The sequence below is a fragment of the Xiphophorus maculatus genome, chromosome 1 (genome assembly GCF_002775205.1).
Source record: "Xiphophorus maculatus strain JP 163 A chromosome 1, X_maculatus-5.0-male, whole genome shotgun sequence".
NCBI lineage: Eukaryota > Metazoa > Chordata > Actinopteri > Cyprinodontiformes > Poeciliidae > Xiphophorus > Xiphophorus maculatus.
Window position 1 is genome coordinate 1135180 of NC_036443.1, and position 17582 is coordinate 1152761.

Below are 17582 nucleotides of genomic sequence, written 5' to 3' on the forward strand. Positions count from 1 at the left end.
GGGCTGCAGAATCTCCTCTCTGTAGTGGGTCTCGTTGTTGTCTGAAATGAGACCCACTACTGTTGTGTCGTCCGCGTACTTCACGACTGTGTTGGTGGGGTGGATGGCCACGCAGTCGTGTGTAAACAGGGTGAAGAGAGCTGGGCTGAGCACACAGCCCTGCGGCGTGCCTGTGTTGAGGACCAGTGGGGACGATGTTGAGCCACTTATTCTCACCACCTGAGGCCTGTTGGTGAGGAAGTCTCTGATCCAGTGGCACAGTGAAGCGGGCAGCCCCACCTCGAGTAGCTTCAGCACCAGCTTGTCTGGGATGACGGTATTAAATGCTGAGCTGAAGTCTACAAATAGCATCCTGACGTGAGCTATAAAGGGCGTTTTATATTAAATTGATTATTATCCTATTATCAGTATGATAATAGGATATCCTTTTCTTGCTACACAACCTTTGAATTTCTATGAAAAGGTCTAATGAGTCTACAAATAAAGTCCATATATAAATTTCTGTGAAAGAGAGAGGGTCTTTTCAAGATTGAATAAAGTGTTACAGTCGCTCCCGGTCAGAGAGAGTCCAGAGAGTTGTGTGTGTTTGAGACCCAAAAACATGTAAAGTCTTCCAGCGTCCTCATGCTGGGCAGCAGCTAGTTCCTTCAGCCTGTTTCCTTTAAAGAGCAAACATCAACTTTCTTGATGCTCTGTGGATTTTGCCACCATCATGGAACCGTGTGATTATGGGTCAAATGAACTGGGTCAAATGTCTGTGTGTGCTGAAATTCCCCACTCCCCATCTGTGGTTAAGTCTAATTAAAATATCAACATTTTTAATGATAAAATATAAGGTCATAATTATCCAGGTTAATAATAACACTAATGAAAAACATGATAAAAAAACGTCAAACAATTTTCCAGATGTCACAATCTGTTGGAAGAAGGTGCATCTGATCTCATGCGGACAGAAACATATTCCCCTGATATTTTTAGTAAATACCTACTAAAGAGTCAGCGCCATCGTGTGGTCATTGTGATTTACTGCATTGTCTGGATGCTGCACAGCATGGAAATAGCATCTGAAAACATCTCAAATTTTATTGGCTTCTTCATGAAACTCAGCAAAACGAGTTAGTCAGTTTTAGGATGAAGATCTCAAACTGGGGAAAAAATGGCTGAAATGTAATAGGTGAGAAAACAATCTTAGAACCAGCAGAGAATGTTTTGCAAATTTGCTCAGAAACTCAGTTGTTATTGTTTTAGAGAAAAAAAAATCTATCAGCCAGGAAAAATACTGCATCTCCTTCAAAGATCAGGCGACAGCTATGCTGTCCAAAGTTTTTGCACCACAGGCCAAAATTTGCAAGTTATAAAACAAAATGGCCCCTGAGTGTGTTTAACCCTCTATGGCATGGCGTTGCCCTCAGGCAACAAACCACATAGCTGTACCTCACATTGCTCCTTTATTTTATTTTTTGGGGGGCATGATTTTTGACATATTTTTGTCCAAAAAATAGTTCTTTTATGAATATAGTTTTTGTTTGATTTGTATTTCATTTCTCATAATCAGTGTAGACAATCTTGGTGTTCTAGACCAATGTTACCCTGAGGCAACAAACCCAAATCTGGTTCCAGGAGGTGTCAGAGTCCGATTTTATGATTGACATGTAATTAGGGACCACCAAGCTCCCAAAGAATGCAGGAAAATATTTCTTCCCCACAAAAATAAAAAGTCATGCCATAGAGGGTTAACTAAAAAACAGAAGAAAATCATTTTTGCACTTTGCAAAAAGTACAAACATTTTGGCCTTAAAGGAAAGGTGTACAGTTTTTTTTTTGTTTTTTTTGCTTTTTGGTCTGAATATTTTCTATTCTGTTAGAAAATGTTTTTTGTCTATTCTAATGAAAACGCCTTTCTTCTAAGACCCTCAGCTAATTTTAATAAATGGGTGTCCAAATTTGTTACAGACCAAAATGTCATTGAATATTTATTTTTAACTAAAAACAAGGCTAGCAGAGTAAAAATACTTTGTGTTGCACCTAAAACCTTACATTTCAGAATATGTAAATGTGTAAAAATTACAAGTGTCCATTGGCTCCACTTTCAGGAAGGTTGAATTTTTATCACACCCTTGGATCCACAATGAATTATTCCAATGGCCACAAATACCCCCCAGGCTGCAGTTTGGACACCCCTGGACTACAACAAATGGATTTAAATGCAAACGTGTTTAGTTCTGCAGGGTCACTGTAAATAAACTGATTTAAAAACTAAGGACACGCCCAGCTTTATAAAAAATGTTTTATTAACACTGTACAACAGTCTTGAGCATGTGCAAAATGTAAAAAAAAAAGAAAAAGAAAAATCCAGTTATGCAGAAATTCAAGGACAGCAGGTACAAAATCAAACATGAATTCACATAGTAAACGTTGTGAGAGTCGAGATCCTTCAGATGGATCTGAAATGTAAATGATTAGAGAAAATGGAAGCAGAAAGATTTTAGCTTTTAGTAGAAAGAGAAGCAACAATAACAGGTTGTACGTAAAAGAGAACAATAAAATCCTCCAGGTTGGAACCACACGTTATTCACAATTTTAAAGTACTTACAGGACTGACAAGTTACATGTTCCTGACTGGAAGTTCAAAGTAAACAGTTTCCATTAAAATGGAGCTCATAATCACAACCACAGGTTAAACCTGAGAGTCTCAGTAGCTGGATCGTTATTTTACTTTCACCAAGACGCAACGCCTGACTCTCAGTGAACGGCTCTGAGGAGGAGACAGACAGTGAAGTGTTTCCACTTCCGAGTTCTGATCCGAGGTGTGTGTGGTGCCATCGGACATGCGGGTTTCCAACCCAGCATGAAGACTTTCCACATCTGGTTCCTTGAGCCACCCAGCAGAAACGCTTGCTCTGGTTTTGAACCTGGAGTCTCTCCTCTGGTGAATGATGACTGAACGTTTTCTGTCATTTCATCTGGAGCAGCTTCATCTTGTTTCCTAACAGAGCAGGAACAGGAAGGGTTAACTTTGATGAAGTCATCTGTGAGAGTGAATGTTTCAGAGAGCAACACGAACCCAGTCCTTTGAGAAACTTGTTCACGCCGCTCGGCTCGGGTTCTAGACGCGAATCCAGATACTCAGTCACTCTGGACTCATAGAGTCCTGGGAGGAGAGCCAGGACGGAGATGTTAGCCAATCAGAGTTAAACATCAACTAAGGGCAAATATATTCACACATTCTCTCAAACTGCTGCACAATAAAGTTTTAAAGGTAGTTTTACTGAGATTTTAAAACATCATGAACCTCAGAAGGAAAAAGCTGGATTTTATTTTCAGGTGTTAGTAACAAAGAGCATGCAAATGAAAGCCACACTTTTCAGACTTTTACTGTTTTAAATGAAACCACTGTATTATTTTCTAGGGTTGAAACCGTTAATCAAATTAATCATGATGAAAAGATTATTGAAATAATCCTCAACTAATTTAGCGATCGATTAATTGTTAACTGGAGTAAATAGATTCAGAAAAAGGAAGGAAGAACAAAATACTCAGAACCAAAACTGTTTAAAAATAGATACATTTTGCATTTAAGATAAAAATAAAATTCTGTAAATATGTTCTGCCCAGTACTTCCACACTTTCAGCTTCACCTGGTTCAAATGATGTAATAAATAAAATGTTATTAAATGGTTACATTGAACAGAAATGTCTTAAATTTCACATGTTGATGTAAGAAATATATTTTATCTGCAGATGCATCCTTTGCTCCAAATGATCAATCAAAAACTAAAGGAATGATTGCGTAGTTGCATTTTAAGCAATAAAATGTTTCATTTGTCATTAAAAGGGACTTGAATTATTTGTTTATTTCTATCTTTTAATGCATAATAATATTGCATAAAATAAGCTTGACCTAAGATAGAAAATATGCACCACATTTTTTTATTGGATCAACCAAAATAATTTTTACTAAAATTATTTTAGTAAAAATGATCTGTCATCAAATAATATGATGACAGATCATCATATTATTTATGATGATCTGTCACATAAAGTTTCAGGAAAATGCTCTGAAGTTTGTGTCTGTAACAGGACAAAACGTGGGGAAAAGAAAATAAAGGGTGAGAATACTTTTACAAGAAACAGTAATGACCTTAGGTCGAACTTATGAAAATATTAGGGATGCTCCGATCAGGTTTTTTTGCTGCCAATTCCGATACCGATCACTCATGAGAGGAAAACTCACTGCCAATCACCGATCATTGCCCATCACCTGGATTGGCTGTTAATTTTTCACTTTATGTATAAATGCTACTATGTGATCTGTCAAAATGTAAAAAATGATGTGGCAATAACTTCACCTAATTTAGACATAAAACATGCAAAATACTTGCAGGCACAATACAGCAGCTATTCAGTCAAAATAGCAACTGAAAAACCTGCAATCAGTAAAACAATATTCAACAGTAAGCAGTGTTGTATAGTAACAAAGTACAAATACTTCACTACTTTACTTAAGTATAGTTTGGAGTACTTCATACTTTCCTCGAGTATGAAAATTTTTGATGACTTTCACTTTTACTTCACTATATTTCCGAACTTAATTGCGTACTTTTACTCCGATACATTTTCAATGTGTGGTTTAGTTACTCGTTACAAAAACGCGAGAGAGAGAAACAAAGTGTTTTGACCCCACCTACTGATTAGCAAGTAGCAAGTAGGCTACCGAACAAAGTCCGTATCCTACTTGCCTGGGCTTGTTCATCACCTCCAATAGGATACACCTGTTTCGCTTCTCCCATTGTTGGGGAAATCAGAACACCTTACACCGGGTGGGTGGGGGGCAGAGAAGAGTGCTGCCCGCACTGACGCGGCTCAGGGATTACGTGACACGCAGCGCCGTGCCCTATAATGCACTGTAAGCTATGTAATGTGTTTTGAGGCAATTGACCAAAATCCCGGACAATTTTTAAATTCCCCCCGGACATCTTTTTAGGTCTGAAAAGTAGGACATGTCCGGGAAAAAGAGGACGTCTGGTCACCCTAGTTCAATGGGGGACAGAAGCCATAGCGATAGCAATTTAGACTAAATTTAACAAATATAGGAAAGGCATGCAAGTTCAAAACCACAAACCATTAACATGTGCTACTCTTTAAAACTGGAACAATTTATTAGCAGGTTTCATTTTGCCTGCACTTGGTTGGGTACATTATTTTAAGTTTATTTGACAAGTTTACCAAAATATAAGAAATGTCATTCAAACTTGCCTTGTTTTACTTTTTACTTGTACTTTTCATTACATTACTTGAGTACATCCATTTTTACAGTAATTTCCATACTTAAGTACAAGAAGTTTCAGATACTTTAAGACTTTTACTCAAGTAACATTTCAGTCAGTGACTTCGACTTTTACCAAAGTCGTATTTTGGAGAGGTACTTGTACTTTTACTTGACTCTGAGATTTCAGTACTTTATACAACACTGACAGTAAGACTCTGTACCCTAAATTATACATGAGTCAAATAAACCTCACAACACTGTCTATATCAAATAATGTCAAGTAAAAAAGAAAAAGTCAAATGCAGGCTGCATTAAAATAAACGATCCTTAGTTACTAAATCAAAACTTCCTGTGAGAACAGCTAGCTAAGTAATCCTGGTTCTGATTGGTTGTTTCTGACCGAGTTTAGTAATTCTGCAGAACACATGGAGGAGGCAGAGGAGATTGATTTTTTTTCAGAGATTATCTGTCTTATGTTAGGACATAGCAAAAGTTTTAATACATATTTAAAATCTAGTTTGTTTATGTTACATGCTGCAGCTTTAAGCAGACGTTCGGTGTGACAGTTCAGTCTGGTGGAGGTTGAGCGGTTCCGTGTGTGAAATATTACTACCAGCAGCGTAGCGCAGCGGTCCAACAGCGAGAGCAGAACCAACATTTTACACCTGGGGCACCCAAAGTGGGTCCTCGGGGGCCGGCATTCTGCACGTTTTATTCTCTCCCTGGTGGTAGTAACAACCTTTAGCATGATAATGTTCTTCGTTGGTCATCTAACGAGCCATCATTTGATCCAGGTGCGTTAAACCAGGGAGAGAACTAAAACATGCAGGATGCCGGCTCTCCAGGACCCACTTTGGACACCCCTGTCTTACACGGCTAACTCGTTGACTTCAATTATTTATCGGATTATTAGCTTAGCTTTCTGACCGTCATGGTCTTCCGGGTGAGTGTTGGTAGTTGTGCGCTGCTATCTGGCTGCTCTGGAATTCCTTTTTTTTCCTGCATTGAGCCTCGATGTAGCCAAACTCCGTCAAGTGTTGGTTTTTTAAATGTCATATTAGATTCGTTGTGTTGTTGCATTTTGACGTGTTTCACCCCCGAGGTAATTTTCCGTCGCAACACGCAAACTTCTCCATTCATTCTCAGAGCGTTATAGTTCCACACAACATTGCTTAGAATTTGTTGCTGCGCGCTTGCGCAATGTGAAGGAAAGAGGAGATAAGCTGCACACGCAGGCTGCGATGTTAGATGCTATTGATCGGCGATGACCTATCGTACACCTTTTCGTGGAAATCGGCCGTTATTATCGGTGGGCGATCGATCGGCACACCTCTAGAAAATATTAAATATATAGCTCTCCTTTCTAAAGTTGTTTTTTGAACTTTAAATTACTAGACACATATGAATTATTGGCAGTATATTATATCTCATATGAAATGTCATTCCCTCATGTTTTTTCCTCACAGCTAATTATGTTGTCTATTTTGGGGGAAACAAGAAAATAAAGTGGGATCTGAATGATTCTTCAGAAGGAAACATAAAAACTAATAATAAAGTTCCTGTTATTTATACTAGATGCTGTCTGATGACCAACTAACATTAGAGAGCTTCATTTAAATATGAGCAAAATCTGGCTTGTTTTAGAAGACATAAACTGAGCGTTTAAAGATGAGTTTTGCTGTGGTTGTGAACATCTTCACCTCTCCCTCCTCCCTTGCGCAGCTCTTTGTCCTGGATGAAGCCGGCAAACATCTGTGTCTCCATGAAGAGCTGCAGGAACTGCCGGACTCCTCGTGAGGGATGAGACTTGCGAAAACTTTCCCTCTGCAGCTCCTTGGCTCCGCCAGCAGCCTCCACCATGTGCAGAGGATAGTGGCCCACCAGCTCCACGAAGAACCGGACGAAAGCCTCGGACAACAGGGCGCTCAGGTCGGCCGGCCGCTCTGACGGAGCAGACAGCAGGTTTAACCACTCCACCAAGAAACACTTCATTAAAACATCTAATAATTCATTAAAACATCTAATACATCCTCTTTATCACACTGCCCTGCAAATGTATTTAAAAACTCTTGAGGTTTTCACACATTAAAACAACAAAGGTCAATGTGTCTTAAAGGGGCAGTATCATGTTTTGTCCAGGCACAATGTATTATTTTATAACACAATAAACTAACTGTCTTACCTCCAGTTTTTATAAAAATGCTGTATATATCAAATATGACTTAAAGGAAATGTGACTTTGTAGCCTTGAAATTGGGCATCTGTCTCTTTAAGAAGCTCCTGCTCTTTCTGAAGCTCTGGTTTCAGGAAGTCATCCCAAAATGGCTCCTCTATTAATCCTTTAACAAAGTTTTTACCATCACTTTATGGAGAAGTAGCTCCTACAATGACGTCAGCAGTTCCACCAGCTGTTTGCTAAGTGCTGCAGGCTAGTCTGAAGGAGCTGAGTAGGAGGAGCTGCTCTGTGGGGCTGAAGATTGGTAGCTTGGAAACTGCAACTCTGAGGAGGAGCTGCGTCTTGAAGGCAGGGCTAGGTTCAACCAGGCGTTTTGAGCCCTGTTTCCAGGATTATGTGAAGAATTAACTTTTTACCACACACAGCATGTAGGACATGAAGCTACTTTAGGAAAACGTTCTAACGCATTACGCAGAGCTAAACTACCAACAATGTGTAACTCAGAATTAGAATAGTTCTGTCAAAAACCACATTTCACTTTTCTTTGACTGCTTAGTTCTGCTTTCTGCCACCTAAAACCTCAGACACCATGAGGAGGTAAAACAGTGCAGGTTAAACAAACCTCCACATGCGTCTCTGCTGTCCTGTCTCAGGATGTCCTCTCTGTCCTCCAGGACCTGTTGCAGCGCCGCCTGAAGTTTGCTGGGCAGAATGCAGTCTTCATCTCCGAGCTGCAGCACAGAGCAGGCAGACACTCACATCCAGTCTGCATCAGCCTGCATGTTGTCACTTTGAGCTTCAACACATTTACAGTGGCACTAGCAAAAACATGCTTATATTGGGGTCTGCCACACCAAAGCATAGAAGAGCATTGCCTCCCTGCAATGCATGGAAGGCACCTATTACTCTACACCTCAAAATAACTGCCGCTTCCTTTTCTTGGTTAATGCGGCTCGTACCGCTGCATGCATCCCCACATGTGACTGGATCTCGGCATGGGGGCTATCACTTCTGTTGGTATTTTGTACTCGAAATGCCAACGTACTCACGTAATTAGTGAAAAACGTGCCAAATTCAAATCAAAACAAATTCTAACTGACACTGGTTTGTGGCCTGGGTCGCATTCGAAAAAAATCTGACCTGTGCTGTTCAGACTGTCATGAAAAGATCGGATACAGGTCACATTGCGTCAAAAAAAAATCGGAATTGGGTCACTTAGACTCAGCCTTAGACTCAAAGCAGAGATAGAATTTTGTCTCCCCCTCTGTGTCTGACTCTCACATGACAGTTTTCAGACAGGATTAATTACCAAAGCAGTAGAACACTGAGGAGGACAGAGATGTAGGCCCTGTTTACATGACAATGATAAAACGAAAATGTGTTTCGTTTCTGTTAACACATTTACATGAAGACGTTCTAATTACAATCTTTGTTTTACACAGTAACGGTACACATCGAAAAGATGTAATGTTCTCGCCATGACACTAGTTGGTGCACTAGTGAGCATGTATTTAAAAAAAAAAAGAAGTTCTACTTGAAGGCACGTCGATTCTCGTTTCTCCATCAGGTACCGTTCCCCCAGAGATTGGGGGAAAACACGCACTATGTGCGTCTGATTAGGGCGCAGTTGGAAAAAAGTGGGATAATTTTGCTGAAACACGTTGTTTGAGCTTTCACAGTGTCCGTAGTTCTCTAGCGGAGAGCGCTGAACAAGCCAGTGCTTGTTATGATGAAAAGTGTTTTAAGTTCCAGTTTTAGATTTTGAAGTGCGTTTTCCAGAAAAACATCAAAAGCACATCATAGCATTTATCCAGAGTTACGGTCTATTCCTCTAAGATTTTTAATGATAACAGGATTCAAAATAAACTAAAGGGTGAATGATATGTGGGAGATTGGTTATTAACATATTAGTGTGGCTCTGCTCTGGGCTCATGTACTGTATGCTTTTATCACTTCCTTTGTCCCTAAAGCACTCCACCCTGCAGGCGACAAGTGGAGGCAAAGCCGCCTCGCCCACAGGAGCCACGCCCTCCTGCACTATTGTCTCTGAGTGTACACACCTGTATGACAAACCTGTCAGCACACAGATCCACAATGAGAACCTGGGAAGACAGGAAAAAGGAACAACATTTACTTTACAGCTGAATAAATGGAGTTTAGATGAGTCAGAGCAACAGTGTGACTTTCTCATGTTGAAGCATAAAGAGGAAGCAGAGAGGAGACGAGGAGACCTCCAGCTGCTTTACCTCCTCGATGGGCAGCTCCAGCACCTCTGGCAAACACGGAGCCAGCACACCAATGAGGAACGGCGTGGGAGAGCAGCTGATGTCCAGCATGCTGGCTGGTAACACCGGGACAAACGTGTGCTGCCAGGTGAAGGGGTAGAGCAGCGCCAGCACGGCGTGGCCACACCTGGACAGCACACTGAGAGAGGTGAGAGAGAGCAAAACAGTTATAACATGAGACACACCTGGACAGCTGACTCAGGAGAATGAAACTGTGGAAAAAAATTCCTATAAGTTCAACATGTTTTGGGACCCAAATGATGTAGTAGTGATATGTCAGCAGGGATACCAGAAGCTAATCCAGAAGCTGTGGCTGTTGGGATGTTTTGGTTCAATTTACTCCAGAAGACTCAAAGCTTAAAGAATATTGATGAATTTAATCAAAAATCCATTAAATGTCCTAAATCCCAGCAAACAGATGTCCTAATATCACAACAAGCTGATCTCTGATCTGAACCAGCAGCTTTGGGAAAAAAACAAAACTAAAACCATTTTTACATCAAGATTTATTATCACCCCATGATAAAATACCAATGCTGCTAATGAGCTGACTCAGAACTGGAGTTTATGTGTTCAGAGGGAAATGAAATAAATTCCCAAAGCTCTGCAGGTTGCTAACTGTCAGCATGACGATGTTACTTACCTGAGTTTATCAGCAATAAAGATGACTCTCCTCTCCAGCAGGAGGGAAGCAAACACCTGCAGGAGTTTCCCCACACTGAGACACTGCAGCAGGCTGTCGAAGTCCACATGCTCCAGCCTGGAGTCCACCGGTCGGCACAGAGTCAGAACCTGCAGCAGAACAAACCACTGAGCTCCGAGCTGCAGCAGACACGTCAGAGTGCTGAACAGGTTACAGCACTGCCTTTAGTCATTTTGTTCCCGGCAGTGACGAAGCAGGTTACAGCTGAATGTTAACATGTAACCCAGAGCAATTAAAGCCTCCAAAAGGTCTGAGGAGGTGGCGTAGCTACGAGCCACATGGCTGCTGATCAGGACTTCCTGTTTCTGTGCCGGGGTTACCTCATTTCCAGAGCCGGGGAGGAAACTCTTTACATTGACGGTGCGTCCGGGGGCCGGGAACGGGGCCTCCATCACGCTGCGCATGAATGTATAAACCAGTGGCGGAGAAATCTCTCTGCGCCGCTCCACCTCCTCCAGGATCTGGACAGAAACACAGACACAACGCCTCATCAAACAACTCGCTGTCCTTCAAACCCAACTACAGGACAGGTCAGAGGTCAAACTTTCATAGCCACTAACTCTGAACACATATCCTCTTCACTTCTTCTGCCGAGGCTTCTGAAGCAGAGATGTGAGCAGATTTACAGCACCTTGTAAAAGTATTTCCCCCTGCTGGAGACTTTTCAGTCACAAACATCCGTGTATGCAGACTAAAACCTTTTGACCGAATGGTCTAATACTTTTTCTAAGTACTTTGCCTGGCTCATTTGGACTGTGTGGAAGTGAACGTCAACATTAATCTGATAAAAACGATTTCTTATTCAAGTATTTTTTATACAATATATTTTTCTTTTGGCGCCGGCACAGCTGGCTGCTTGCAGACGCAGCTCCCGTTGTGTGTGTTAATCTGTGTATATTTGCTGTAACCGATTAAGGATCCGTGCTTAAAGAACCCATAGATTATCAGTTAAACTTTCCACAATGGCTGGATGTGGTTCTGTCGCTGTTCTCCGTGTTCTTCTGCTACTTTTTCTACTCTTTGTTACGGAGAACCTCGCCGAACGGAGTAGCGGCATTGTTTACTCGCGTGAACAGCTGATTGCGCTGTGTAAGCCTCTGCTGCTGCCCGGAGACAGGCCTGTGGTCCCAGAGGAGTTACGGAGGAGACGACGGGGCTGCAGATCTGGAGTTAAACGGAGGGAGAAGAGGACACGGCACAAACCAGCGGTACCGGCGATTATTGTGGGGAACGTGAGGTCTTTGGGGAATAAGACAGATGAACTCACGGCGCTGGTTATCTGCTGCTTCACGGAAACCTGGCTGCACTCGCTTATTCCGGACTACAGCGTGGAGGTCCCTGGATTTTCCTTGGTGCGGGGGAATAGGGACTTTTCCAAGAGTCGGAAGAAGAAGGGCGGCGGGATTGCACTTTATGTGAATGAGAGGTGGTGTAATCCCGGTCATGTTAACGTGAAGGAACAGATTTGTAGCCCGGTCATTGAACTTCTGGCTGTGAGAATGCGGCCGTATTATTTACCGAGGGAGTTTACGTCCGCCATTTTGATCGCTGTTTACATTCCCCCATCAGCTGATGCAGCGGTGGCCTGTGACGTCATCAGCTCTACCGCAGCCAAACTGCAGACTCAACACCCAGACGCCTTCATGGTCATCACAGGTGACTTTAACCATGCCTCATTGGACAAAACTCTACACAACTTCCAGCAGTATGTTGACTGTCCCACCAGGGAAAACAAAATGCTGGATCTCCTGTATGCTAATGCCAAAGATGCATACAGCGCCACAGCCCTGCCCCCCCTTGGCAGGTCGGACCACATCTTGGTAAGGATGACTCCCAAGTATGTTCCTCTAGTGAGTAGGCAGCCTGTGCGCATCAGGACGGTGAGGAAGTGGACACAGGAGGCAGCTGAGGCACTGCAGGACTGCTTTGGGTCGACAGACTGGGATGTGCTCTGTGGGCCTCATGGGGAGGACATCAACAACATGTCTGACTGCATCACGGAACACATCAGATTCTGTGAGGAGACTGTCATGCCAGCCCGGACCGTGCGTTGCTTCTCCAACAACAAACCCTGGATTACCAGTGACCTGAAGGCACTTCTAAACAAAAAGAAGATGGCTTTCAGGTCTGGAGATAAGGAGGAGCAGAGGAGAGTTCAGCGTGAACTCAGAGAGACACTGAGGACATGCAAGGACAACTACAGGAGGAAGCTTGAGTCCAAACTCGAGCAGAACAGTGTGAAAGATGTGTGGAAAGGAATGAAGCACATCACTGGGATGAAGGGGAAGGACACACAGACATCTGGGAGCCTGGATAGAGCAAACCAGTTTAACCAGTTTTTCAACAGGTTTAGCTCACCTCCTGCTAATCCCCTACCACCACCATCCCCCCACACATCCACACTGCCCCAAGTTGTTCAAACCAGAGGTGGGGACTCGAGTCACATGACTTGGACTCGAGTCAGACTCGAGTCGTTAAAATCACGACTTGAGACTTGACTTGTGTTAAAAAAAGAGGATCATTTAATGCTAGCTTTGGACAAAACGTTTGGCTCTTTTCCTCTTTAATCTTGCCCGGGATTGACGAGTGACGCTCTCCATGGGCGACGTGCAGCGACCGCGTGCTGCTAAAACGAAACAACAACAAAGCGTGTTGACGTCACAGATCACAGAGTTTAATCTCATACAAAACAATGAACAACAAAGCTGCAGAGGAACAAAGATATGCATTTTATCACAAAATAAGACACACAAGGGAAGACACACGAAACACATAAGACAGACAAAGGCGCCCACGTGGAGTAAAAAGATGGAAAAAAACTCTCCCCTCTCCGGTGATGACCTGAAACTATAAACCAAAAGGGTGTTTCCCCATTTAATATATGCAAAGAAGGCGTTCTGCTCTTCGACCAATTAGAACTCCCTCAGGCCCCCAAAGAAAGTTGGGACTTCCTGATTTATAGCAAAGGTGTCTGTTTTTTTTATCTAAGCAGAGGGCGGACTACCCCGTGGTCATCTCTGCCTGATACGGAAGATCCCTGGCGCCAAACGTCCTAAGATGAGATTTCACAGACACCTGCGTAGCCCCCACTCCCATTGGAATGCAAATTTATTGCTCTGTTGTGTCAATAGGGAAGAAAAGGCCCTGCTTCCCCCATGCTCCACAGAAAACTGTTCCAAATAAAGTGTTGGCTATCCCTTTACACATGTCGTAAGATTAAGTGTAATTTTAGCATTAAATAATCATTTTCCTTAGCACTTGAAAAAATGCTCAAAGACTCGGACTTGACTTTGACTTTCATGCCATTGACTTGGGACTTGACTCGACTTGAAGCTGTTTACTTGAAAAGACTTGATATTTTTTACTCAAAGTCTTAAAATTTAAAACACATTATTTATAAAGTGGCGTCATTAATTAATGTCACTCATTCCGTATCAATATGCGCAGACCGTCACTATGGTTTTCCTCTCTCCTTATGTATGTATGTGTACGTAGCTGCAGCACAACCAATCAAATTAACAGGATTTGGACGTTTAAAAAAACGCGGCAAAGCTACAGAGCTCAGGGAACGAAATACGAAATAACCGCTCAATATGCTTCCGCGAGTAATTTCTTTTGGCTACGTAGGTTATGAACTTTCGACTAAAAAACGAACTGCAACTTGTAAAACATGCAAGAAGAGAATATCGGATGGAGATGCCACGATGTCCAACTTTGTCCGGCATTTGAAGCTTCACAAAGATCGGTAGGTGGCGCTTTTCTTTTGCTGTAAGATAGCTGACTTTAGCTAACTTCGTGTTAGCATGTGTACTCCGGGTTAAATTGGTGATGATTTACCATAAATCCGGTCCTTCAAATGCCTCCACAAATAATGTGCACCGTGTTAGCCCAGGAAGCCGGTGGATAGTGAGCGGGGCTCCGGAACAGAAAGCAGATTCTGGACCTGAACACAGAGAACAGAGACTCTCTGTCCCATCATGATGATGAGCCGGGTCTAGTATCATCTAAGGATGGTTGGTGTATTTGAAGACATCTACGTTGGGAAATTATATTGACAATATATTGTTTTGACAGGTCAGAGAAAAGAGGAAAAAACTGCTGTTATGGTTCTTTGTATTGTGCTGTGGAAATGTCAGCATTTTCGTCTTTTTTTATTGAATATCAAGTTTAACAGAACTGGGCAATAAAGTGGTCCAATTTAAAAATGTTTTTTATACTCTGTGTTCAGCTACACATGTTCTATCATTTGAGATAAATACATATTTTAAAACGAACAAATGGTCTATTATTTGAATTTTATGTATAATTGCAAATTATAAAAAAATAAATAAAATAAAAACGACTCGAAATGACTTGAAATTAAAGGTTCCTGACTTGAGACTTGACTCGACTTTTGCCTGTCTTTACTTGAGACTTGACTCGGACTTGAGGAAAAAGACTTGAGACTTACTTGAGACTTGCAACACAGTGACTTGGTCACACCTCTGGTTCAAACCACCTACCGGCATTCTCCTGCACGCCACCTCTCCTTCAGCCAGCCCATCCCCCCCCCCCCCCCCCCCCCCCCTCCTCCACTGCACACCTACCCCCAGCTAACGGTGACTACAGGCCAGGTTAAGAGACAGTTGGAGCGATTACACCAGGGGAAGGCTGCAGGACCTGATGGCATTACAACACGGATCCTGAAGACCTGCTCCATCCAGCTGTCCCCTGTACTGCCACACATGTACAACCTGAGCTTGAGGCTGGAGAGAGTCCTGCTGCGGTGGAAGACATCACATGTGGTTCCTGTTCCCAAGAAGCCAAGGCCATCCGACCCAGAGGACTACAGACCAGTTGCTCTCACATCTCATGTGATGAAGGTCATGGAGAGACTGGTCCTGGCTCAGCTGAGGCCTCGGGTGAGGACGTTTCTAGACCCCCTGCAATTTGCCTACCAGCCCCACTTAGGAGTGGACAATGCCATCATCTTCCTGCTGCAACGAGCACTTTCGCACCTGGATGGTGGAGGAGACACTGTGAGAATCACATTCTTTGATTTCTCCAGTGCCTTCAACACCATCCAGCCTCTGCTACTGGGTGAGAAGCTGCGGAGGATGGGTGTCAACGACTCAGTGATCTCCTGGGTTACTGACTACTTGACAGGCAGGCCACAGTTTGTCCGTCTGGGCAGTGTCCTGTCTGATGTGGTGGTCAGTGATGTAGGAGCTCCACAGGGAACTGTGCTTTCTCCCTTTCTCTTCACCCTGTACACCACTGATTTCCAGTACAATTCTGAGTCATGTCACCTACAGAAGTTTTCTGATGACTCAGCGGTTGTCAGGTGTATAGGGGATGGAGGGGAGGGGGAGTACAGGACACTGGTGGACAGCTTTGTGGAGTGGTCTGAGCAGAATCACCTGAGGCTCAACATTAGTAAGACCAGAGAGATGGTGATTGACTTCAGAAGGAAGAAGACATCTTCACGGCCACTGAAGATCAAAGGAGAAGTGGTGGAGGAGGTGGAGGATTACAAATACCTGGGAGTTGTAATCGGTAACAGACTGGACTGGGCATCTAACACTGACGCTGTGTGCAGGAAGGGGATGAGCAGACTCTATTTTTTAAGGAAGCTGAGATCCTTCAATGTGTGCAGCAAGATGTTGGAGACCTTTTATCACAGTGTTGTTTCCGGTGCCATCTTCTTTGCTGCTGTGTGTTGGGGAAGCAGCATCAGAGCCAGCGACTCTAATAGACTGGACAAAATCATCAGGAAAGCTGGCTCTGTACTGGGACTAAGGCTGGAGTCCCTGGAAACTGTGGTAGAGAGGAGGACACTGAAGAAGGTTCTGTCTATTATGGACAATAAACAGCACCCTCTCCACCACATAGTGGACAGACAGCGGAGCACCTTCTCACATAGGCTGCTCCAGCTCTGCTGTCGTAGGGACAGATACAGGAAATCCTTCCTGCCACATGCCATCTCACTGTACAATAAAAGCTAAATCATTGTTCTGCACTAATCAGTCCAATTTTGCACAACTGCACTGTGGCACACTTAGTGTACATATATTTACATATACATATCTGCATTTTTTGAATCTTTGCAAGGACTGCTCTTAAGTTGTTTCTTATATCAACAGCATTTTAGATTTTATTTTTATTTTTATTTTATCTACAACTACTACTCAGTGGTAGTTGTTATTGTGTCTTGTCTCTATGCTGTAACTGCGAAGTAATTTCCCTGCTGGGATGAATAAAGTACTTCTATTCTATTCTATTCTATTCAATATTAAAAATACACTAAAAGATGCAAAGAAACAAATAATTCAGTTTTAATGCATTAACAGCAATCCTTACAAATGATAAGGAATCATTTGTAACAAATGAAGCAATTAAAATATTTCTAACATGTGAGAAGCCTTAGTGCTGGACTGAACGTGAGATATATTGATTATTCTGCGGATTAACTGGTTATTAATAATAGCAGACGTTGCTTTGGAGGAGATTATTTAGCAGAATTTGAACCAAGTCACCTGAAGAGTTCAGGATAGAACATTTTACAGACAAAGGTTTGTTCTTGTATTCAAAATGTATATTTTTATACAGTTGTGGTTTAATTGCTGCTCTGAGACCTTTTGAGTCTGTTTACTCAAATGATCAATTAATTGATTACTAAATTAGGTGACCATTTTTTTGAATAATTGATTAATCCCATTAATTGTTGCAGTCCTAGTTAATATCAGTTTTCAATTGTTGCTGCATATTCTTAAGACCTAGACTTTGACTAGGCCATTCTGACACACAACAATCCACACGTCTAATTTAACCTTAAACATCTAAACTAGATGTTTAAGGTTCTTCTGCTGACAAAATACACTGAAGTATTTGGTTGTGTTGTGACAAAATGCAGAAAACAGGATTTAAGCTGCATGAATACTGATCAAGGCAACACACTCAGTGAGTGATTTTACCTTAGCAAACAGGTTGAAACAGCCCAACTTGCTGACAATGCAGTGCACCTCAGGAAGCCTCTTCCCCTTTCCATTGGGCTTGAAAACAGAAAGTTGCACAAGTCAGACAGCAGGGCACAGCAGACATGTTTCACACACAACAAGATACAAACCTGCCAGTTTCTGCTTCCCTTTATGCCAAACTTTACAAACCAAA

General features: G+C 42.4%; 1 protein-coding gene across 6 annotated transcripts in view; it reads right to left on the reverse strand.

The window, feature by feature from the left end:
• Positions 1-2273: 2273 nt before the first annotated feature.
• dennd2c (DENN domain containing 2C) overlaps positions 2274-17582 on the reverse strand; it is a 33644-nt gene continuing 18335 nt past the window's right edge. For all 6 annotated transcript variants that reach the window (XM_023335330.1, XM_023335317.1, XM_023335325.1 and 3 more), the window contains 9 exons: positions 17387-17464; positions 10754-10894; positions 10374-10522; positions 9692-9869; positions 9506-9547; positions 8068-8176; positions 6970-7212; positions 3065-3151; positions 2274-2986 (listed from right to left, as the gene is read on the reverse strand). In XM_023335330.1, the coding sequence (XP_023191098.1) occupies positions 2955-2986; positions 3065-3151; positions 6970-7212; positions 8068-8176; positions 9506-9547; positions 9692-9869; positions 10374-10522; positions 10754-10894; positions 17387-17464 (1059 nt within the window). In that variant the 3' untranslated portion in view covers positions 2274-2954. The remainder of the gene's footprint in view (positions 2987-3064; positions 3152-6969; positions 7213-8067; positions 8177-9505; positions 9548-9691; positions 9870-10373; positions 10523-10753; positions 10895-17386; positions 17465-17582) is intronic.